Source organism: Artemia franciscana, chromosome 8, assembly GCF_032884065.1.
Source record: "Artemia franciscana chromosome 8, ASM3288406v1, whole genome shotgun sequence".
Taxonomy (NCBI): domain Eukaryota; kingdom Metazoa; phylum Arthropoda; class Branchiopoda; order Anostraca; family Artemiidae; genus Artemia; species Artemia franciscana.
Genome location: NC_088870.1, coordinates 25,047,962 through 25,073,985, shown reverse-complemented (window position 1 = coordinate 25,073,985; position 26,024 = coordinate 25,047,962). Strand labels below are relative to the sequence as shown.

General features: G+C 35.5%; 1 protein-coding gene across 1 annotated transcript in view; it reads left to right on the top strand.

Moving 5' to 3' along the window:
* LOC136030196 (SNW domain-containing protein 1-like) overlaps positions 1-26,024 on the top strand; it is a 43,623-nt gene extending 17,599 nt beyond the window's left edge. Inside the window, exons 5-11 of the mRNA XM_065708959.1 lie at positions 3,873-3,997; positions 11,167-11,302; positions 15,067-15,183; positions 16,666-16,816; positions 17,895-17,991; positions 21,909-22,184; positions 24,906-26,024. Of these exons, the coding sequence (XP_065565031.1) occupies positions 3,873-3,997; positions 11,167-11,302; positions 15,067-15,183; positions 16,666-16,816; positions 17,895-17,991; positions 21,909-22,184; positions 24,906-25,098 (1,095 nt within the window). The 3' untranslated portion in view covers positions 25,099-26,024. The remainder of the gene's footprint in view (positions 1-3,872; positions 3,998-11,166; positions 11,303-15,066; positions 15,184-16,665; positions 16,817-17,894; positions 17,992-21,908; positions 22,185-24,905) is intronic.

The window sequence follows — 26,024 nt, the reverse complement described above, 5'->3', positions numbered from 1 at the left end:
ACATCTTTGTTAAATGTAAAAGCGCTTAAACAGACTTATTTGATCTAAAGGTATTAATCATTCAGAAACATTATTGACACCCAGCGTTTTACAAAACGTAGACTTCATAGAGCATGGAAACAATAAACTTTTCAACACTTCGCTTGAACTGCAATCTTCTATATATATAAAAATAAGTTGTCTGTCTGTGTGTCTGTCTGTGGATCAGGTGACGTCAGGTTTCTGTGTTGACTGACGTCATGAAATTAGTTGTCGTCATTTTTGCTTTGACGGTGACGTCATTCAAGATATTTAAGACATATGTTCACGTATAAATCTATTAATGTTTAAGTTTACAATGACTGATGAACTTACCATGGCAAAAGCCGATGAAGATGCTCAAAGAGTCTATGCCAAAAAACTTGCTGCTGATAGAGAAAGTCAGAAAGGAAAGCGTGCCGAGGAACTACCAGAGCAACGCGAAAGCAGACTTGCTGCTAAAAGAGAAAGTGAAAAAAGAAGGCGTGCCGAGGAATCAAAAGAACAGCAAGGAAACAGGCTTGAGGCTGATAGAGAAAGAAAGAACAGAAAGCGTGCCGAGGAATCAAAAGAACAGCAAGGAAACAGGCTTGACGCTGATAGAGAAAGAAAGAACAGAAAGCGTGCCGAGGAACTACCAGAGCAACGCGGAAGCAGACTTGCTGCTAAAAGAGAAAGTGAAAAAAGAAAGCGTGCCGAGGAATTACAAGAACAGCAAGAAATCAGGCTTGCTGCTGATAGAGAAAGTAAGAAAAGAAAGCGTGCCGAGGAATCAGAGCAACCTGAAAGTTATCGCCTGGCATTCAGGTACAACCCAGTCGATGATTATAGCTTGAGTAGATGTGTTCAAATCGGTACAATGTCTAAAATTTGTCCCTATTGCAAGGCCTTGAAATTCAATGGTGAAACAATGGGAATGTGTTGCGCCTCAGGAAAAGTTAAAAACTTCCTCTATTGGCTGCACCACCAGAGCCATTGAAGACTTTCCTTACTGGAACTACGTCAGAATCTAAGCGTTTTTTGTCAAAAATCAGAAAATACAACTCATGTTTCCAAATGACGTCGTTTGGAGCCCAAATCGAAAATCCAGATCAATTTATGTCTACTTTCAAAGTAAAAGGGCAAATTTATCATAGAGCAGGGTCCCTTCTACCATTCTCAGGCGAGAATCATAAATTTTTACAATTGTACTTCATCAGTGATAGAAATTCTGAATTGAATGCACGTTGCGAAATTTCTCCCAACGTTGAATGGACAATCGTTTCCCAATTGCAACATATTTTCCACGAAAACAATAATTTAGTGCGTCTGTTCAAAACAGCCATCGAGTGGAGAATGACCAACACTGGGATAACTGCATCAATGACGCGTGCGAAACGTCAACCCCAAGTCAAATTCGTGCATTGTTTGGCATCATTTTAACAACTTGCTCTCCATCAGCTCCTACAGAGTTATGGGAAAAATATAAGTCAAAAATGTCCGAAGATATACTCCATCGAAAACAGTTAGAGACGTCAGATATGACTTTTGATTTTACATCAGAAATTTATAACTACACTTTAGTTGTTATAGAAGATTTGTGCGTACGTATGGCAAACAAACCTCTTCAGGATTTGGGAATGCCTTCACCTAACCGTATCGCTGCTGTTTCGACATGTGTAGAATTGGATCGTGAACAAAGTTACAGTACGAGTGATCTATTGTCGTATGTACAAAATAACATTTCCAAGTTAACGTCGGAACAAAAAGACATTTATGATACGATAATGCATTGTGTCGATAACAACGTTGGAGAAATTTTCTTTTTGGATGCGCCAGGAGGTACTGGTAAAACGTTTGTGATAAAACTGATTCTGGCATCAATTCGATCAAAAAATGATATAGCGTTGGCAATGGCGTCGTCCGGAATAGCCGCAACATTGCTGCCTGGTGGAAGAACTGCTCATTCCGCTTTGAAATTGCCTCTGAACTTGCATTCTACAGAAACTCCCACGTGCAATATTTCCAAATCATCTGGGATGGGTAAAGTATTGCAGCAATGCAAACTTATTATTTGGGATGAGTGCACAATGGCACACAAAAAATCGCTCGAGGCTCTGGATCAATGCTTGAAAGATTTGCGAGGGAAGTCGAAACCCTTTGGCAGCACATTAATATTGCTTGCGGGAGATTTCAGGCAAACATTACCTATAATACCTAGATCAACTCCTGCAGACGAAATGAATGCTTGCCTGAAAAATTCTAATTTATGGGCACACGTAAAAACATTAAAATTAACTACAAATTGCTTTACCAATGTACAATTGTATGTTGCATCTTTGAGGGTCGGTAAACCTGACAATCTATTTATACGCACAGACAATGGGACAGCGAAGACTGTTGTATATTCACAAGTTTTACGTAGTTAATTTGTATTGTATCTATCTATCTATCTATCTATATAAAAACGAGTTGTGTGTATGCATGTTTGTTTGTTTGTAAAAAGAGCGTTTGCATATGACGTCATTATTAGTACATACGGCTTTGTATATGGACAGACAATGGGAAAGCCAAGAATGTTGTATATTCGCAATTTTTACGTAGTTTGAAACACATATATAAATCTATCTATATTCACAGGTGGGACACATGGACACAACTACAATGGCGCGTAACTAATATGGCGCGTAACGACTTACGCGCGCGGGGGGGCTTGGGGGGGCGCGAAGCGCCCCACCAACAAGGTGTTGGGGTGGCGCGAAGCGCCACCCCAACAGCTAGTACGTAATATAAGTTTGCAGCATAAAAAAGTGTCTTATAAGCAGAAAAAAAACTTGGAAAACTGCCCGAAAGTTCGATACTAAAAATTGTGGCTTGCAAGAAATTATCGAAAAAGAGAACTTAAAACGCTGTAGTCCTAAAGAGATCATCTATATGGGCACCATTGTGTCAAGAACTCAACAGTCTAGTGAGACTATTGAATTTCCTGAGAAATTAATCACTGCAGTATTTGACCCACTAAGTGATCTGAAGATATTCAAGGAAAGTCAGGAATCATCAAGTGACGTCACTTGTGAGGCAGAAATTTTGATTGTGTAAATTATCAGCCATTGATTTTTACTGAAATTGCAAAGATTGAATAGAAATAGATATTGCTGGTTTTAGTCAGCTTTTTTCACTAGTCTTCTTTTTGCTTGCTCACTGACGCTGTTCTTGCTCACTGACTGTTCGCTTAAGCAGACTTGTTTAAAAACCGCCATGAATGATAAGAGAGTATATTAAATAGTATTAAGACCTTTTGAGAGTGTAGATCCTGATTAATTACAAAAACCGTGACAAGCTTCTTTGAGAACCTATTGTTGTAGCTCATCAATTGTCCTTTACTTGTGTCACTGTTGATATTGCCTTACGGTTATATCATGTAAAATCCTGCTAAAATTCATCAATGAGGCATACACAATTCTTGCTTAGCCTTCAGATCTTTGAAAATCAGCCTGGAATTCCATTGTCACATGCTTGTTTCCCTTTGGCTAAGCACATATGAAAATTTTGGATTCTTGTTAGAATTTAATTTTCTAATTTTTGGCAACCTTCTCAATCTTGCTTCAGTGCTGATGAAAAAGATCATTGGGCATATGAGTGTTTTTTGATATGCCCAATCAATAGTGGATTTTTCCCCGAAAACCTGTTTAGTATTTTTTATGTTTATTCCAAATTTACATAATCTTTCAATATATACTTTTTATATATATAAAGAAATCAAATAATATCAGCCTTTTGTTCTTTGTCAGGCTATATTAATATGCATTTTCTGTATTCGAGTTTGCATGATTTACAGAGATAACAACGTATGATTTTAGAACCTTCCATTTTAGGCACCAGCTGAATATATTCGCTATACACCGTCTCAGCAAGGGCAAGCATTCAACTCTGGAGCTTCCCAGAGAGTAATAAGAATGGTCGAAGCCCAACAAGATCCCATGGAACCCCCCAAATTCAAGTACTCATTTTTTAATATTTTATTTGTTTATTCTCAAGTAGTCAAGTGTTTTTAGTCTTATAAGATACATTAAATTTTTATACGATAATTTTTAGTTAAGGGATGATACCATAATTTTTCTCGATCTCAATTCTAATCCCTGTTCCACCTCAATATCTCGATTCTTGTATGTTTCCCGGTTCCAAGAATACTTGTTTTTTTATGCTGTCGATAATAAGTATAACACTTTAGATAGCCGCATCACCTAATCAAGCTCATATTAGAAATGTTTCTGATGCGTTATTTGACTATGAATAATTTGCTGTTTTACTATTTTACTGTAAATTCATTTGCTTCTTTTGCGGCAATGTGCTGTACCTCCTGGCTACGCCAATGGTTTTACATTTTTTATTCGACAGCTATAATTGGTTCCAAGTAAACAATAATTATATTCCAAAAATTAATTGTAATAACATAGGGGACGGGGTAAAGTTTTCTCAAAGATGTACAATGTACAGAATAGTTCATGATTTTTTTTTTTTTTTCGTATTGGAGATAGAGATTTGGAATCGTCTTTTACGCCAGTTAAGGGCGACTCCTGACTTCTTTCAGTCGAGTAGATATGTCTCTTTAGATAGGACCTATAATACATCTGCGGTAGTTTTACAAATTTTGATAGTTCGGGAAGGTCAGTACCATTACACTCCCCCGCTCTTATGTAGTCTAATCAGATTGTGTTATAATGTTTTTACCTTTTGGCGACTTTACCTACTTTTTTTGTCTAAGAAAGCTATGTAATTGTTTAATTCGTTTAATTCGTTTAATTCGGCGAATTGAAAATTTGTATACTAGTAAGACCCTCTCAAAACTATAAAAGTAAGATTTGTTATTGCAAGCACGGGGCTACCAAGAGGGATATCTAGCTTCATTTTATTTCCTAATTATAGGCTTCTTTGTGTGAAGTCTGTATGTATTTTAAATCGATTTCGCCTAATAGATCAGTATTATAAGAGAATCTGATATTCTACTCATTAACAATTCCATTAGTTGGCTCATCAAGCTCAGAAGGCTTCGGCTGCAGCCAAACGCGTTGGCAAAACTTTTTGAATGTCGAGGGGGTGGGGCAAATTTGAAAAATAAAATAGTATAAAAATTAGGGCTCCTACAAAACCTGTATGGCACAGTGGATAGCGTCTATTATTCTAATTAGGCTCCTACGTGGTCACTATTTCAACTAAAAGTCACTATTTTTAAAGCTGGTCACTATTTTCATGAAATGGTCGCTAAAGACACTTTTTTGTGAAAATGGCTAGGTTTTTTTTCCAAGAATTTGTACATCCAGGCCTATGCAAAACCTGTTTAGAATGGAATGATTTGAGAAAAAGCCTTTTTATCACGCTTTGTGGCGTTCATTCTTAGAGGCTCTCCCCAAATATGTAGCTGGCCTTAACTCAGGTGCTTTTTTGTGGACCAAAAAAGCATTGGCAACTGACAAGGTAAGTTCCAATATTTGATTTTCAACCGAAATGGTAAGGCTACAAAGCTGCTCATCATTTTCACTTGGTATAAGTTTAACAGTGGAAGACTTGGGTGCCACTGCAGCATAAATGGCTGAGGGCTGTCTGCTTGTATCCCTTAGAAATGCTATTCTGATTTTGTTTTAATTTTATGGAAAACTGTTGCATGTAAGTTAGAACAGCAAAAGGTACAACCCTTGCTGGTGTCCGAGCTCTGGTTGTTAGCTGATGTCCATTCAAATGAAGGCGGATAGAGATCAGTTTCCATAGCATATTTGAAATAATTCTAAGGTTGATCCCGTTTTCTTTCCCTTAGTAGTTTTTCAGACATAACTTGTCGTGTTCCTTATTCTTGAGTTTCGGTTTAGTAGAACATCTGATCCCTCATCTAGTGTAAAACTTTCTTTTGTAACCTTGATGCATGTAAAGATTGCAATTTTCATGGAAATAAGGTTTTTCTGGATCAAACGTGTGGATAGTTTAATTTTCGATTTTTATATTTGATTGAGCTTATATTTGATTTTCCTTTTCTTTTTTGTTAACACCATACTGTAATGAGATCTGCACATTGGGGAAGTACAAATTTTTGAAGGAATGGCTGACCCTGTAATGATTGGTGTACTAAAGTGCTCAGTGATGCTGCTGCATTTTCCTGCTGCTTATGTATCTGTACATTGAGCTGCTCAAATGCATACAAGCTCTGGAGTAGCAAACTAAGATAGAAGGTCATCGGTAAAATGTGTATAATAAGTTAAATCTTTTGCAGCTACTGACGGCAGTAGCTTCTCACGCTAACTCTAGTGGAGACTCGTTGCCAACCTTATCCTTCGCCACTTATCCTTCGTTTGTTTGAAGGACAACACTTTGAAAGCTGAACTTATCTGGGCGCTGAAGACGGTCTCGTGAAACCTTCCTCTTGTATCTTATGATGGTATTGCAAGTAGCTTTAAAACTATGTTTGGGTATGGGATACCCAAGGACTTAGCTCTTGGAGCTGATTCGGTTGCGTACATCATGACTGACGCTTTGTCGCCTCACTTTAGGGTGATGATCTTGGATGATCTAAATGGTGCCTACTACGTTATTAAGTTTGATGAGACGACAAACGGAGCTAGTTAGAAAGAGCTTCAGGTTCGATTCAGATTCTGGTTTGAAAAAATGAACAAGATTGAAAATCGTCACTTAGACACCTATTTCAATGGTCATGCAAAAGAAGAAAATTTAAAAATGAGCTGGTGAAGGCGATTGATGACGCCAAGTTAAGCCTAAAAACCTTCCTGTACTAGGGAGTGATGGACCTTTGGTTAATAACCAGAGTTTGGCACTTGATGAACAGTGAAAAAGTTCAAATAACTGGAGATCGAAGCAAAGGATTGTTAGATATTGGGATATGTAGGATCCATGTTGTCCATAACGCCATCCGAAAAGGACTAGAGACAATTGTGGACAATGTTTCACAGTTGCCGATCGCATTGTACTATTTCTTTCGAGACTGGCCGGCTAGATTCGAGGGCTTTTGGGAGACACAGAAAGAAAGAATGTAGCAATTGTAGAGTCCATAGAGCAAATACCCACCAGATGCCTTGCACTTGACCCAGTTTTGTAAAGGGTTCTCTTGGAAAAGGAACCATTGGTGGATTACCTTCTGATGTTTATCACTTAGAAAAACAAAATATTTGTGATTTCGAACTCGTATCTGTTGATTGTCAAGCTGCTTAACAGTCAAACTATGAAGGCATAGTTGCAGTTTGCTGCAGACAATGCTGTATACTTTTCAGAGTTCACTAAAAAATTATAGTGTGATGAACCACTGGTCCATCTCTTGTTGGCAAAGCTAAGGAACTCATACTAGTGCTGTTTGGACGTATCTTGAACAAAAAGGGTGCTGAAACAGTGGCTAAGAGGTTAGATGCTAAACTAATTGATTATTCGTCAAATGTAAAGAGCCTAGCAGACATAGTGTTGTCACCCTTATTCAACCCTTTTGCTAGAAATAAAAGTAATGTAATGGGTTATTTTTTACTTCAGTTAAATGACGTTCCCAGCTCCTGGAATAATTTTCAGCCCAAACTATATGGTTATAGTTCCAACTTTAATATCCTGAAAATTTCTAAAATTAAAACCAAATAGGAAAAGAATTAGAAATGTTCGAAAGACCTGGGCAAAAGATTAATAAAAAATTGTGGATCCTGTAAGAAGGAAGTTTGTTATAAAATTCCGTGGTTAATGTTAGGAATTTTAGTTGCGTGATGAGCTTAGCGGACATCTTGTTATCCTATGATTATCTGAAAGATGTTGAAGAACGTCATAAGATATTTCTTTATGAGGGCACGGGGAAACTTCAAAGCTTCTTCTTCCTTCCTAAAAGACATCACCTCGAACAGCAACCCTTCCAATCCACAGAGAGAAAAACAGCGAGAAGTTCGAAAGATGTTGGTTTTGTAGCTGTAGTTGCAAGTTGGTGTCTCAACATTAGAGGCTTTGGATGACAAGTGGAAGCTCATACAGCTTGAGAAGGATACAGACTTGGCAGCTACGACGAGAGTGGACGAATATTGGGTAAATTTGCTTTGTTGTGAAGATTCGTTTGGGAAACTTAAGTACCCAAACCTTGCAGGTGTTGTTATAGCAGCATTCTGTGTATCCCATGGAAATGCAAATTTTGAGGGGTTTCTCAGTACCAGGAGAGATTATGTCTCAACAGAGAGAGCAGCGTTGGGAGAAAAAAATGTTCAATGTAAAGCTGGAATTTGCTGACAGGTTGAAAATGTTTGGAGGCATTTTTCTGAGATTGCTCAATATCACACATGACCCGATAAAGCTTGCATGGGGAGCTCGATCCAGCTACTTCAACCATCTTGAAGCTCATCATGAGCGCGAGAAGAGGAGGGCTATGAGAAAGAAGTGAGAAGACCATGAAGAAGCTAATCTGCTAGAAGAACTAGAAAAAGTAAAGGAAAAATTGTCAAAACTGCAGGGAGACGATAGGCTGGAAAAAAAGGAATTGACCGCAATAATCTGGAAGAAATCAGTGTTGGCCAGGCTATCCTGGAAAGTTCTTGGGCAGTAAAAGCTCAACTGAACCGTCATATCAAAGACATTGCAAGCTACAAAAAAAATTATAACATTAATTGGCCGTAATAACCTGGAAGAAATCAGTGTTGGCCAGGCTATTCTGGAAAGTTCTTGGGCAGTAAGATCTGAACTGAACCGTCATATCAAAGACGTTGCAGCTACAGAATTTTTTTTTATAACATTCCCAAACGAAAGCAAACTCTCATCACATCGCTGCTGAAAAAGAAGTCTAAGGAGAACTGATCTCATGCTCGGTGACGCCGTTCAGTTCGACACATGTATCTGAATGGTTTTTTTTTATATTGTGCCTACCAAAGGTTCTTTTTGTTATGTGATTCATTGTACCTTTATATACAAAGTAAATATAATAAAGATTTAAGAATGATCAATAACGTCTTCGAGAATTTGAGAAGATTTACTTCTGACCCTGTAAAATGGTAATATTTTGGTCATTATTTGGTCTCTTGTCTCGTGCCGCAAGTCACTTTTTCGACTTTTTTTAGTGGGAAAGTACGTAAGAGCCCTGAAATAACATTATAGAATTGTAAACGTTTTAAGATTTCTTAGGAGCCTATTACGAGAGGCTCACCTTTGTACATCTGTTGTAGATAAAGTAATGATGAAATAATAAATTCAAAAATATCGGGTTGATTGTACAATCTTATTTGTTATTTGTCATCCGTCAACAGATACGACAAACAACAAAATTAAACAAGACTTAAAATGAATAATTCCTATACCTGTAAAATGACGCAAGTACAAATAAATAAAAATAACTAATACATGAGAAGTTTACATTCTGCTGATTGATTATTAATCAGGAGCAGATGAATAGGACGGGTTGCTCAGACAAATGACCCCCAGAATATGATCCCTTAGATTTTCTCCCCAATATTTTTGTATAATTTTGTATTATTTTGTATAATTTTGTTATATTTTTGTATAATTATTTTGTATAATATAATTTGTATAATTTCAGGTTTTTTGTATAATTTCCCAGTTTCCGAAGCTATTTTCCCTCCAGGATAAAATTCTGCGTATGCAGCTGGTTACAGTTATGAGTTTTTGTTTACTTTAAAAAACAAATTCAAAGCCCGATTAGGATATTTCAGAAAAAATTAAATCTGTAAAAAAGATACTACAACAAAACGTAGTAAAGATATTATCCCAACTTTGTTTAAGTATTAAGGAAAGGCAGCTTTCGTTACTACCCCCCCCCCCCAATAAAAAAAACTTTCAAAAAATTTATAAACTCTAAATGTCACTGTTGCGCCTGAACTTTCATATGTATTACTAGTAAATAAAAACAAACTGACACAAAACAACGGCTGTGAAGCAATATGTATCATTCTCTTATTTTTCAAGTACCTGTTTGGTGGTAACATTGCCAATTAAGTAGTTGTGTTGCTTCCAAATCGTTGCATACAAATTTGATCATCCAGTTTTAGAGACTTCAAGTGATAGCTTAACTAAAAAAGATAAAAATTTTTTTGCATAAACATATTTGATTTCATCTCGTATCAATGCTGAATCGAGTACACTTAGCTTTGTTTATGGTTCTTGGCGTTTATAACAAAGCTGTTATATGTTTAATGCTAAATTAACTTTATTATCGGTTAATTATCTTGCACAACTTGAACTGAATGTGAAGGATTTATTTTGAAGTAAATTGCCATCTATGGTCTGTATCTTGAAGAACACTTGTTTTTTTACTCTTTGGTTCATTTTAACACTAGACTCTTGTTTTACTGTTAATTATGTTCATTCTCTAAAGTTTGTAAACAGTGGACCAGGAGAAGGCGATTCCCTATCGATATGTTACCAATATTAAATACATACTGCATAAATACACGTTTTTTCGGGGTTTTATTGAATAGAGATCTAAATACTCTACTTTGTTTGTTGCGTCACAATTGGTGAAATTGCAAATTTTGCACTCTGAAAGTTAAATAGCTTATCCTGTTATTTTCATATTGTATGTTTCAGCAGGCATTTTTAGCTGTCTTGTACCCTAATTGCTTTCCTCTTTTTTATTTTAGTTCATGTATACTTTCTTTTTTACTTCTTTAAACATAATACGCTATTTCAAGGGTTGGATATCTCCTTACAGATGGAATTTACGAGGCAAATTCAACCTGTCAAATAAAAATTGTCGAGGATAACTCCACCGAGTAAAATTTTTAGTAGAAACCTAAAAATGTATGAAGGTGCTATTGGACGAACATATACAAATTCTCATACCCTATGTTAGACTGTTATGGAGTCATTTTAACATAGCAAGATCAGTTCAGTTTATTTAATTCTACGATAATATTTGGGGATTTTATCACGATTTCCGAAATCAAGGCCACCATCCATGCACAACATGATCAAAAAGAGGGCGAAATAATTGATTGTTTTAGCGGGTTCTATGTTCGTTATATTTTTAATAATCATATTAGTTCTTTTATTTTCACATTTATTTATTTTTATTTTGAGTAAGGGGATTAGCAATAGATATTAACTGTGAAATCTATAATTTATTTTTTTTGCACGCTAACGTTGTTTTGCTCGATTTAATTTGTCGATCGAATTGAAATGTTGCATTTTCTTCTTCAGGATTAATCAGAAAATTCCAAGGGGACCACCCTCTCCTCCTGCACCCGTGATGCACTCGCCTCCGAGGAAAACAACTGTAAAAGAGCAACAAGAATGGAGAATTCCACCTTGTATATCCAACTGGAAAAATCAGAAAGTGAGTATAAAATGTACCATCAGGACATTAACTGGGAAGCTTGAAGGCAAATCAATTTTATTTGTTCAGAAGCCATGTCGATCGTGTCTACAAAAAGGGCTTCTGAGAAAGCAAAACTAAGATTCATTTTACCTAAGATTCATTGACCTGTAACCTAGCAGAAAAAACCGTGAGCATTCTTTGTTCGCTTATGCATTTGAGAATAGGGAAGCTTTAAAGAATGTTTTAGTAATGAATCTTAAATTGGTGTTTAACGATTATTTTTGTTCAATGCCCCAAGTGATGTAAGTTTAGTATCATCTTCAGTAGAATCGTAATTTTTAAAACCTTTCTTCATAAAAATACGAAGTTAAAAATCGATCAAGTACTTTTTATCGTAAAACAAAAAAGTAGACTTATTGGATTAGCTTCATAAAAGCCCAACTAACCTGGGAAAACTTCATTTGGAGTATTGGGTGACGTGGATAATGAGCAGCCATTATCGCTCATATAGAAGGATAATCGCTGAGCAGTGGAAACCTGGAATTATTAAAGAGGGCCATTGAATTATTTAAAGAAGTATTTCAACTGCTTTATGGGGGAAAAGATAAAATGAGCAAATATTAGTCACTTTTCCGCTTAGACCTTGATTTTCCTACGTCTTGAGACATGCGTCGCAGCAATGACTGACCTCTGCACCAGTAATCTTGAGCGAATGAAGATAGCCATTTTGCTCAGCATAGTTAAAAGGTCCAGTAGTAATGTCTTTGTGGATGTCACCCCCCCCCACTGCTCTCAGCCCAACGGCTGTAAGTTGGTCAATTCATTCATTGTTACGTATAGTATATTTTATTGAGAAAGGTGGGCATGTTTGGCCATTACTTTCGAAACAGACGAAGGCCATTCAGATGAACCTTTAAGAGACTGTTGAAGGGAGTGTTGAACCAAATCAAAAAATGCTATGTTCATACGTGTTATCGAAAGGGTGTAACGCAGGTATGATTGAGTATATTAATCTGGAACTTTCGGGAAATGATCAATTAACCAAAAAGGTAATATTTGCACACTACTTCTAATACCTCTAAAACCTCTGCTTCTGTAGCAAGTACTACCAAGTCTGAGGATGTTGAAATGAATATCTGAGGAAATGTTGATGGGAAAATTGAACTAAATCAAACAATACTGTGTGCATACTGATTGTCAAAAAAGTGCATCAGCAATATTTTTGGGACAGCTTGCCATATCAAAATGAAATTTCCGGGGTATCATGAGCGGGATGTTCAACTGACCATGAGGCAACATATGCATGCTACTATTAATACTTCTACCACTGCTACTACTAAACTAATCCAACTACTACATCTAGTGTAACTTTTTCTAAGGCTAAAAGTATTGAGATGAATAGGGGGTCAAAAGGGATGATAGGAGTGTCTTGGTAATATTCCGGCAACGGCTTACGGTATTGAGCTGAAACTCTCAGGGCCACTAATATTGTTACCAGCTTTTTCTGCTACTTTTGCTATTTTTGCTGCTACTATTAAAATATAGGCATCCAGGTTGTCAAGATATCCAGGCTGAAGCTTTTTCGCGAATCGCATAATCTTGTCGACGGGCGAACATTACTCCGTGGACGTTCCCCTCCGACAAATTTCATTTTAAAATATCACTCTTGTACAATTTCCCCTAAGGAAAATTATACCCTGAAAGTGTCCCTCTTGGAAGTTACCCCCCGCAAGGTTGTACCCACGAGTACAATTAAAGAGTTAAAATGAAAATTAATATCAATAAAAGAAATGAAAAAAAGTATGTACAATTCTATGTATATTTCAAAATAAAGATAAAGTATACAACAAAACTGAAAATTGAGAATGTCATCTTCTGTATTAAAATTACTAATGCTCTCAGTAATAAAATGGGTTTCTGAACTTACCCCCACCCTCCTCCCCTGCTCGTGAGTAAATACATTGTCTCTTATTAAAATTCATATATTTTTTTTTATAATATCGCCACTTTTTTTTATCCTCGTCAATCGATTAGCGTGTGCTGTAAAATAATAAAGAAGAAAAAGTCACGCTATTGCAAAATATAATTTGAGCATGCAGACTGGATTCTACATTCATCCCTAGGGGGGTCGGATGGGGTGAAGAACATCAGGGCGCTTCTAGGAATGAGACAAGAAATCGTTTATACATATGTTTTCCAAAGCCATTATGATGTATCAGTTTAGATATCGTAGTGTTCTAATTAATTCTTTTTTCCATAGAAAGACTAAGCACAACGGAAAAAATCTTCTTTGTAAGAAGGACGAGGGAAATTGGGATATATCCTACAATAAGAATTCATCTTTGTATATTAGGCTTACCAAGTTTGAAAAAGGGGTTGAATAAAGGAATGGATTCTAGGAAATACTTCTAATATTCCGAATGCATATAGAATACGTGATTTAGAATCAAACTGCTTGTGGTGACACACTGTACGTAAGGGGTGACTCTTGCCAATAGTAACTAAATCTTTGAAAAAAGAAATTTTGATAACGATAATACATCGAAAGAATTGGATTTTATGCTTACCCTAAACACATACAATTATCCAGTTACCCATCAAAAGCTATGAGCATGAGATTATTTGCCTGATTTTCAGAAAATTAGGAAATACCACTAAAAATTAAACAATCTTAATAAATAAAAATCACACCAGTAGATTCAGCATATTAGATAAAGCTACTGTGGAGGTTTCAAGCTTTTATTTACAACAATGTAGAATATTGCATTTTTTCGAGAAAAAAAAAAGGTCGTAGATGCTTGTTTTTACTGCCTGGCGTGATCATTTTGAACCGATTATCCTATAGGGCTAGGAGAGGGATCATTCGGAAAGATATTGAAATTCCCAGATCTGTTTTTCTTCACAGGGGTAATCCCGTCGGTAATCTCCTTGGCAAATTCCCTCGCAGAATAATCCTCCTGTACAGTTTCTGCTGAAGAGAACTTCGCCCAGAAAGTCCCCTCCCCCCAAAGTTACCACTGCAAGATTCTAACCACTAGGAAATTGAACAACTAAAGCGTAATATCAATAGAAAAAAAATGAAAAAAAGTAGGAATTAGGTATAATTCTAAACATATTCTAAAATGCAGCTAGAATATACGTTGGGAAAAACATTTTTTTGGTACATTATAAGTTAATTATTGGTTTCATTTTTCATTGTCTAATATATGTTTCTTTTAACTTTTAGTTCATTGATCATTATATTTTCCGTTATTTCTTGCTCAAGACTAGCTTCACTCTTTGATTTTGTTAAAAAAAAACTTGTTTTTTTCTTAGTTCATTTCAATAAGGAATGATAGTAAACCTGATCGTGAAATGTATTGTCACTGATGAAGAAATGGCATTACTATTTAACGATTTAGTATTAGATAAAAAAAATTATATGGACATTTATCTAAAATATTGCCATTTTCAAAGCCTAAAACTTTTATCTGACATTGCCACACTTGGAATGATTGCCAAAACCAATCCCTTAATTTTTCTTTAAGGGAAGACAAGTAATGCAATGGATACTTTCATCCTCCTCGTCCAGGTGTTTCCTTGATAACTACTTAGCAAATAGCCCTTGACAGTTGTCTCAGCAGTGTAAATTTTATAAAAAGGGTCTTTAGGCACTACAGCTACGATGTGCTCAAAAGAGGTCCTGCTGTTGAAGAATTAGGTTGCATATTCACTTTACTGGTCGATTACATAGTTGAATATTTTTACTCAAATCACCTTATTTAGGCAACTTTCTGTTTTAGGGATATACAATTCCTTTGGATAAACGATTGGCTGCCGATGGACGTGGGCTACAGACCGTGCAAGTTAATGAAAAGTTTGCTAAACTCTCTGAAGCTTTATTTATATCCGATCGAAAGGTAAGTTTTTTATTTTATGCCCTAGAGCAAATTTCTGGAAAACGTTTAGTACAAATATTTCCCAGGCATTTGTTCAGGAGGAAGGGAAGTTTTTATTTGAACAAATAGATTTTACCATTAGGTTTCTGTAATGAATATGAAAAGGGTTGACAAGATGACTGGTGAAACTCGGTTAAATGTCTGTACTTTCGCTTGATTTACAGCTAAACTGTTCAAAGTAAAATTTAAACAAGAAAATTTATGCAACTGTAAACTATTGGAGCTAGAAATTTTGCAATTTTGATGGGATAACTTTGAGCTCTTCAATACAGTAGAAGACCAATTGAATGGCCAGTCTCGACCATTGAAAGACCAATCTCGAAAACAATCCCTGCCATTGCTTCATTGGACCATCTTTGGCCAGTTGTGATGGGGAGGGGGGAGCAAATGTAAAGGATGTTGTGGTAGCAGTGGAGTTTATTTCTTGCTTCTAAGAAAGTTTCCTGTGTAATTTGCTTAAAATACGGGGTTTAAACCGATAACATAGTTAATTTACTACTTTGTCTGAGCTTCTTCATTTGGCCACTTTTGGTCGATTTAGGGGTCTTGAGCTCCAATTACTTTATGGTAGACGTCACGAGCAAGCGATGCAAGGTAGCCTGGTGCAAAATGAGCTAAAGTTTTTTTTTGCATTTGGCAATGAATCATTTATTGTTTATGTTAGAGTAGTAAAAATGAGCTGAGTTTTTTGCGTTGCTACTTAGCACGGTTAGCCCAATTACAAGCTTAGTTGTGTTGTCGCTATTCTGATCATGTCTATAGGCTGCTTTAGTGAGAAGTACACTTATTACAAGAGAATCTAAGTTATTGCACATTGTATTGTTGCATTTTTATATACAATTGAATTGCATTTATATATTCTGTGGTATATTGCTTTGTCGCTTAAAATGCACCCTTTATAATCTGTTCAGAACGTGGAATCAGAACCTATTACTTAACTACACCAATTGATGAGTAGCTTTCATAGAGAAGCTGCATTCAGAGTAGTTGTGTTTATTCGGGTCTTTGTATAGGCCTATAAAAAAATATAAAAAACAAATACAAAGGTCATATATTGCTTGCAATCAGTATGCTAAACTTCATTAATATTATATATTCATTTTTTTTTCATTTTATTAAACTTCGGGTTTTATGTTTGTCGTTGCTGATCAATATTGGTCGTTGCTAGTATTGTCCTAAAGATTGACTTTTTTTTGCAAGGGATTTTAACAGTCCAAAGCAGCAGTTGAAGGGCATTTATATCTTGAAAAATCAAAAATAGAGACTCGCGTAGAATAAATACAAGATTAATTGATGCAAATTATGTCGAACAGGCTACTTTGGGTATTTTGTATCATATTCGTTTTTACTGTATTGAACTTGTTATAAGTCAAGTCTTGCTGAAAATTAAAGAGTTGTTATATAAAATTTAGTGCAGCTTTTCTATTGAGTTTTTAATTCTAGGCGCGTGAAGCTATTGAGATGCGTGCCCAACACGAGAAGAAATTGGCACAAAAGGAAAAGGAGCGAAAGGAAGAAGAGTTGAGAATGCTAGCTCAAAAAGTGCGAGAGTCAAGAGCTGGCTTGCGACCGGCTCCCGCTGCTGCTGCCGTTGGTAAGTTTACCCATCCCCTTCTTTTCTTCTTTTAATTTGTTAATATGCTGTTTTGATACTAAAAAGAGGTTGTAAGATAAACAGGGGGTTAAATTTTTTTCTGTTGTGTCATCTCCAACTAATCAACTAATTATATATACATATACATATATATATATATATATATATATATATATATATATATATATATATATATATATATATATATATATATATATATATATATATATATATATATATATATATATATATCTGTTGAAATTGTTGGATCAGAGTCTGGAATACAAATCCCTCTCATAATATAAATCTTTTAAGATACGGTTTTATTAAGTAGGATTTCTAGTTCCTCGATATTTAGTGGATATATTCTCCCTATTCAAGTTCATTTCAAGTGACCCCCCACTTAAATTGGAACCTTCTTGTGAGCGTCGTCGAGAATGCGATACAGTCGTCTACAGTTGTACAAGAAATTAGTCTGATTAGCCGAATCTTCGTCATTTTTCTTGGTTTTTAGTATCGTTACAAACAAAAGAAAGAGTCAACGCCTTTGATTTTAAAACCTAATAAAAGGTGTAAAAACGGACCTTATAAATTTGGATCCTGAGTGATTCATTTGTAAACATTAATATTAAATGATACTGGTATTTGCTGCTTTAGTCCACAAATCGGGCTATTTATTTGCTCCAGTGAGTTCGTTTGATTTACAATAGACCTGTTGTATGTCTTTGGAAAATTAAATTAAATGCTTTTTAAAGGCTATAGATTTTGATAGAAACCCAGCATGGAAATTTATTTTGGAAATAGAAAGATTGATTACAAATAGTGTTGAACAGTTTATTGAGGAGCGACTAAAAACAGAAATTTTTCAGCGAAAGTTTTTCTGAAATTTTTAGGATGTTTAGATTTCTTGTAGAGTTTTCTGATTTCTCTTTTAAACCCCATCTTGCCAAATACCCTTCACCTGAATACGGATCTGAGTGGATATTTCTCTGGTTACTCTTCATAATAAATTGCAATACTTTATTTGTTACCGTCTTATTGATTGTTAGCTCTTCTTACTGTTATCTGTTATTTATAGATGAAGCCGAAGAAGAACGCAACAAAATCCGTGAGGAAAGACAAAGAGAGCGAGCAAGAGACAGAAATCTTGCCCGTGCTGGCGGTGATAAAGCCAAGTAAGTCCTTTTTAGATTCTGTAAGCTATTCTGCTGAGTCTTTATGTATTAGTAGCGATTTGTTCCTTTTCATCTAATGACAAAATGCTTGAATTCAAAATTTAACGTGAGATAGCAAGTGCACTGAAATAGATTCAAAACTTATCTAAGTAATTAAACGTTTTCTATACACTCTAAAGAACTAAGAAGGTGCAACTATTATTATGATTCCCTCACCACCCCCTGAGGAGGTGAGAAAGAGAAGGTGGAAAACAAGTTTAGACTGACTAGAGCAATACCCGCGATTTTAGTTCCGATGTGAGGGAGAGGGACTATGTCACTTATGCAAAGTCCTATTTATAAATCTTTTAGCCGTTACATAACCAAAAATTTCGTAATTTTCTTTATGCGTTTCATATTTTCTTGTATGGCCTTGAAACTAAACCGAAACTAACTAAACTGCTTGTTATTATTGGAAACATTATAATTTGTTGTCATGCTTATTAAATCTTAATAAGCAGAGCATATGCTATAGGAATGATAGATACTGTGGAATAATTAATCGAATTTTTTTTTTTGATTTTTGACTCATTTTATTCTTAAATAAATTTTTAATATTCAAAAACGTAAATATATATATATATATATATATATATATATATATGTATATATATATATATATATATATATATATATATATATATATATACTAGCTGTTGGTGGGGCGCCACCAACACCTAGTTGGTGGGGCGCTTCGCGCCCCCCCCCCCCCCAAGCCCCCCCGCGCGCGTAAGTCGTTACGCGCCATATTAGTTACGCGCCATATTAGTTACGCGCCATTGTAGTTGTGTCCCTGTGTCCCACCTGTGAATATAGATAGATTTATATATGTGTTTCAAACTACGTAAAAATTGCGAATATACAACATTCTTGGCTTTCCCATTGTCTGTCCATATACAAAGCCGTATGTACTAATAATGACGTCATATGCAAACGCTCTTTTTACAAACAAACAAACATGCATACACACAACTCGTTTTTATATAGATAGATAGATAGATAGATACAATACAAATTAACTACATAAAACTTGTGAATATACAACAGTCTTCGCTGTCCCATTGTCTGTGCGTATAAATAGATTGTCAGGTTTACCGACCCTCAAAGATGCAACATACAATTGTACATTGGTAAAGCAATCTGTATTAAGATCTATACCGCATTTTTCTAGTGATTGCCCTTGAAATTGTAAAAATTTATGATTCTCGCCTGAGAATGGTAGAAGGGACCCTGCTTTATGATAAATTTGCCCTTTTATTTTGAAAGTAGACATAAATTGATCTGGATTTTCGATTTGGGCTCCAAACGACGTCATTTGGAAACATGAGTTGTATTGTCTGATTTTTGACAAAAAACGCTTAGATTCTGACGTAGTTCCAGTAAGGAAAGTCTTCAATGGCTCTGGTGGTGCAGCCAATAGAGGAAGTTTAACTTTTCCTGAGGCGCCAGGCGATAACTTTCAGATTGCTCTGATTCCTCGGCACGCTTTCTTTTCTTACTTTCTCTATCAGCAGCAAGCCTGTTTCCCTGCTGGTCTTTTGATTCCTCGGCACGCCTTCTTTTTTCACTTTCTCTTTTAGCAGCAAGTCTGCTTCTGCGTTGCTGTGGTAGTTCCTCGGCATGCTTTCTGTTCTTTCTTTCTCTATCAGCAGCAAGCCTGTTTCCCTGCTGGTCTTTTGATTCCTCGGCACGCCTTCTTTTTTCACTTTCTCTTTTAGCAGCAAGTCTGCTTCTGCGTTGCTCTGGTAGTTCCTCGGCATGCTTTCTGTTCTTTCTTTCTCTATCAGCCTCAAGCCTGTTTCCCAGCTGGTCTTTTGATTCCTCGGCACGCCTTCTTTTTTCCTCGGCACGCCTTCTTTTTTCACTTTCTCTTTTAGCAGCAAGTCTGCTTTCGCGTTGCTCTGGTAGTTCCTCGGCACGCTTTCTTTTCTGACTTTCTCTATCAGCAGCAAGTTTTTTGGCATAGACTCTTTGAGCATCTTCATCAGTCATTGTAAACTTAAACATTAATAGAATTCTACGCGAACATATGTCTTATATAACTTGAATGACGTCACCTTCAAAGCAAAAATGATGGCAACTAATTTCATGACGTCAGCCGAAACATGACGTCACCTGATCCACGATCCACAGATCCACAGACAACTTATTTTTTGATATATATATATATATATATATATATATATATATATATATATATATATATATATATATATATATATATATATATATATATAAACGGCTCCTCCTAGACTAAAATACAAGGCCAAGAATTATTTTTTTAAACCAATGGGTAAAGCAGTAGAAGTATCTTTTTGTCTTCAGTACCATAAAAAAACTGGATAAACCTCAAAAAAGGATAAAAAACTCCAAAAGTGGGAAACAGAGGGTCACTTTCTTGAAGAATTTGAGGTTTTATATGTAAAATTGAGAAAAGATTTGAGTAGATTGCTTCTAAGCATACTGGGAGCTCTAATTTGAAGAAGTCCTAACCTGACGACGGCTATTGAGACGCGTAGTCGTTAAAATTTACTATGGCGCTCCGTGTTTTGCATATTTGTATACGATTGTGTTGTCTTTGTAGATGCAGTGTAATTATTGTTGATATGCATTAGATTTTTATATTTGAATTGGTGATGAATATATTGCAAGAATATAATTTTCCTATTTTTGAGGTATCACGAAGAGCTGTAATGCCTCTAATCGACGTTGAGATGCTTAAATTTAATGGCCTCTTACTTACGGGCAGTTATTACTATTGTTCACCGATGTTGTTTTTTTCTATAGAATTTACTTATGTCTTCTTGGTTTGTCATACTTTAGTTGAAAACAATAATAAAAACGATGAATTTTGAATACCAGTGAATTATAACATCAAAGGGCCTATCTCAGCACCACCAAAAAAAGCAAATAAAATATGGGAAGACAAAATAAAAAATGAAAAAAAAAAACACAACAAAATAAACAATAATACGAGACGCTAGAAGTCGACAAATGAAATAAAACAATTCGAGAGCCCATCTATTTCTGTTGTTATGAGAAGCAAATCAAAATTAAGTTTTCATAAAAAGTCGATGAAAATAAATAAAATAACTTCCAACATACAATTAGTTTGAATGGTTAACACTTTCATATCAAATAGTTTTAAGATAGGTTACTCTTACCAATTTTCAATATTGTGGTTTTCAGAATTTTTTACCAGCCTCATTTTTATCATTGTTTCGAATTATGTGCATCGTCAAAAAACTACTTTTGCCTTGCTTCAATTCATTAATTTTGGAAGGATCAAAATATGTGAGTTAAACTATAAAAGTGCTGGAGGGGAAATCATGATATGTTAATAAGAAATGAATTTGGCTGTATCAACTTTATGTAAACTTGATACATATTGGTTCTAACTTAAGTAACATAATTCGTTATTGAAAACCTTGGTTAGGCTGGCTCAAGGCCGTAGTTAGAGACGAAAGGTATTTAGAGTTAAACCAACCTCTGAGTAATTTAGTATTAGACATAGTTTTCAAAGTTGCTTCCGAAGTTAAATCTTTTTCCCGTCATAGGCATATTCTTGGGTAAGTCTTCGGTCCTTAAATCTTGTTATAAAATAACACAGTGGAATGTACATACTTACAATAATCACTTCCAAGGTAAGATAAAAATCATCTATAAAAAGACGAAAGAATCGTTACTGTAATGGTTTTATATACGACTTGGTGAATACATGAATTTAAAAACAAATAGACGAAAAAAAAGTCAGTGGTATAGCTTCAATCTGCACGACTAAAGTTTGAAGTAAAGTAAATTTAAATATATTTGGTATTTTCTTTGTTTTGTGGTTGTTTTTTGATCAATTGATTCATTTATATTTTCTTACATTACAGAGCACGTGTTGGCAGAGAAAGGGAGCGAGATATATCAGAAGTGGTAGCCCTTGGTCTTCCAGCCAAAACTGTGGTAACTAGTGAAACTATGTTTGACCAGCGTTTGTTAAATCAGTCACAGGGTTTGAGCTCTGGATTTGCTGATGATGATGTCAATGCTGTGTATAGTGAACCTTGGCGGGCTGGGGCAGATATCGCCCAGCATATTTACAGACCTTCGAAGAATATTGAGAAGGAATATGGTGACGAACTTGAAAATTTGGCCAGAACTAGCAGGTAAACATAAATTTTATTTAGTGTAATACCCTAGATGTTATGGAATTTAAGCTTTTTCCAATTTTTTGATCGTATTGAAAAACAGAGGAGTGTTAGTAATTTCCATTTGACAAATGGTAACTATTATCCAAAACTCTTTAATGCCGTCGTCTCTCCAATAAACTGGTGCATGCCTTGTGTGAAATGTTGTCCCTCACTGAGCGTAAAAAAATACGAAGCATTTATTAATGATGTGCAAAAGTTTTGCTGGGACTTCTACTAAGGCTTTCTAACACAGAGATCTCATCCATATATTCAATCTTCAATCCATCAACAAAGGTGATTGACCTAGAATGGAGTATAGACGCTTTGTCAGCAGTGGCTAATACATTGACCGATGCCACTGCTGCTGGTTCTCATTTGGTCTCGACCGGGCATGCACACTTTCAATTCCTTTTTTACTCACGTTGGACACCTTCAATTCCTTTATTGCCATTGCTTAAGCTGCGAAAAAAAGGGCTCAGTACTGCCAATATTAAGAAATATGCACTCTAAACTCAATATTTGTTTCAAGATTCCCCATACGGGCAATAGAACTCTTGTTACCTATGAGAGACATATTCATGTTCTTAAAAGAGCAAGGCTGTTCCTACCCTGTTTAACAATTGCGTTTCGGATGCACTGGGAAAATGTCCTTCATTTTGTACTCTTTAAAGTGTCAACATATCGGTTTTCTTATACCGATGACCTCCTCAACCTAAATCGTACTACTGAGCGTATCTCAGAAATATCTTTCCTCTAATCTGATGGATTCCGTAATCTCGACTTAGAATTCAATTCAGAGAAAACCTAAAGTTGTTCTTAATATAAAGAAAGAAAGATAAAAAATGGATTTTTAAGGCCAAACGAAAATATTGAAAAAAAAGACAAAGTGAATATTTCGAGAGGACAACCGCGTCTCTTCTTCAGCGCGAATAAAAATTATATTCAAGGAAGTTGCCAAGAAAGACGAAGAAAAAGCCAAAACTAAACGCGAGAAGTCAGTGTGAAAAAAACAAAACCAAATACCTTACAACCATAAAATATCCGCGATTTGCACAAAATCCAAAGGATAGAACTGCCATCCATGGATACTAGCGAACATGGCAGTTCCGTCGATGGCAGTTCAAATTTTGGATTTTGTGCAAATCGCGGATATTGGTGAATAACTCGCTGTATGGTTGTTAGGTATTTGGTTTTAATTCTTCTAATTTTGTCTTTTATTGAATTTTGTTAATTTTTAGTTTTTTTTCATATTGACTTTCTGCGTATGCTTTTGGCTTTTTCTTTGTCTTTTTTTGGTAATTCCCTTGAATATATTTTTTGTTCGCGCTGATGAAGAGAGATGGTTTCCTCTCGAAATATTCGCTTTGCGTATTTTTTCAGTGTTTTCCTTTGGCCTTAAAAGCACCATTTTTGATCGTTTCTTTCTTTATACTATGGCTGGCCAATGTGGTTTAAAATATTAAAATTGTTCTTCTTAATTCCCAGGGTGATTACCAATTATAGGATTTATTCCTTGGTACCTCCGTTATAAACATTGTTGATCGTCTCTCATACCTAGGCTTCCCTGTTCGTCACGCTCGAAGTCTTTTGATCGTTCACATTTCTCGCCGAAAATCTGCCTCTTATGCTTTGATTGTTTCCGAGTAACTTCTCGTCAGTCTTTGCAACGCTGTCGCACTGCCTCATATTTTGTATGTTATAGCTTTCCGGAAGATTTTCACTTAGTCTGATAAAGCAAAAATCCGTTCCACCTTCTGCTGTTTCGCAAAATATCTGCTCTACATATAACCATAGGCATGCAATTCGAGATTTATTAACAAATGTAGAATAAGCGATCCAGGAACCGCAGTTCTAAAACTTAGCGAAAAATATAAAAAGGAAATGTAGGTCACCTTCGGTTTAAAATTCGTATTTGGTTTATTTTTTCTTTTTGTATTAGGCTACAGTTTGTTAATGTTCTCGTTGTTTTGCAATGTAATTTCTCCTTTTTTATGCTCAGTCCTTTCCCTTGTTTTTCGTAAAGGGGTTTCCAATTAAAATAAATTAAATTGATGAGTCAAGATTAAAATCAGCAGTGTCTCTTATGTTTAAATTGTCAACATTAGTTTTTATTTTTAGACTTAATGAATTTAGCGTCCAAACGGTTTGTTTTTGTTTTTCAAAAAGAGAAAAAATAAGAAGATAGGAAAAATTTCCCCTGACTTGGCTTAAATCTATGTCATTCTCATTGGTTGAGACGCAGAATGAAAGTTTTTTGCTCTAGAAAATCAAACCCAGGTTGTTGTAATCTATTGTACTTGTTGATAAATTTACAAGTTTTTCGGCTAAAGAATTAATTTGACATGTATTACAATACTGAAAAGCCAGGTATTTGTCTCAGAGAACTCAGAGATGAAAGCAATTTGTTTCCTCAATCTTTGCTATAAAATCAGATATTGATGATTGTGTGCTTCTGGTAGCTTTAGTAATTAGACAATATCCAGGTGTATGGATGTCAAGCCGTATCACTGACCAGATTCAACAGTACCGAAAGTTAGTGACTGAGTTCGAGTCAATGCCAACCAATAACGTTTTGGCTCTGGAATCGTGTTTGGGTCTAGTCTGGCCCTAACACTGAATATATAGTCTTTAAACTGAGTAGGTCTTGTTTTCTATACATTATTTTTTTCCTAGCTGATGTATTTTTCTTCGTTTTAGATTTATTCCTGAAAAGGGTTTCAGAGGTGCAGATACTGCAGCTGTGCGCAGTGGCCCTGTTCAATTTGAAAATGTTGTTGAAGAGGACATTTTCGGTTTGGACCGTTTCTTAACTGAAGTAAGACATGTAAGTGACAAAAAGCGTGGTGCCGAAGATCGAGATGAACGTGAAAAAAAGAAACGTCGAGAATAAATTTGTTTTGTTCGTGCAATTAAAGTGGATAGTGAAGATCATAGATACAAAAAACATGTGAGGCTGCTGAAAAATATTTTTTAACACCCAAGAAACTATTTTCTCACATAGATAAGATGTATTGCCATTTTGACTCTTGAGTAACATTTCCACCTGTTGGCTTCAATCATGAGCGCCGCAGGGAGTTCCCGAGGGGAGGAGTAAATGATACCCGGAGCTTTGTTTTACTAAGACTTAAGTTAAATTCTTTTTCATTTTACTACTGTTATACATTTTTTTAAATGTATCTTTGTTTTCAAGATAGACCACCTCTCGGTCCCTCGTTCTGCCGGCATCCTGACTATAATAATGTTTAGTCAATCTGACCAGCAATGGCGACAGTTCACATTAAATTTTACTGCTGGACTACTTAACATATGGTTATATCTATGCTTAAAATAATACGGGATGTCCATTATTTGTATTTTCAACTTCTTTCTAAGCATTTTCCATCAAGTTCTTTTCCTTTTCGCTATCCTTAGATAAGTCCAAAATCCTTTACAGTAGCGCACTCTTATTTTATTGTCAAAAATGTTTTGTTTTTATTGACTTAAAACCAGTTTCAAGAAAACCTGTTCCAACTACTTTTTTATTCATATCTTGAGGAAGTATGTCACATCTTCATTGGTTAAGTAGAATTTTTCCTAGAAACTTTGAACTTTTATTCTGAGAAATATGTACAACCCAGTTTGTTTTAATGCAAGGGCACCTAGGCCTTAAAACAACTTAACGTTAGCCTTTCCCCAAGATGATTTCTTGCATACTTCACCCCATATCCAATAAATATCTGTGGACACCCTTGCTTTAACGATGTTAAAGAGTTTGTATGTTTTAGATCTAAGATCAGTTTTTGTTTTTAAGCTTTTGCAATAAAATTGTTGACTATA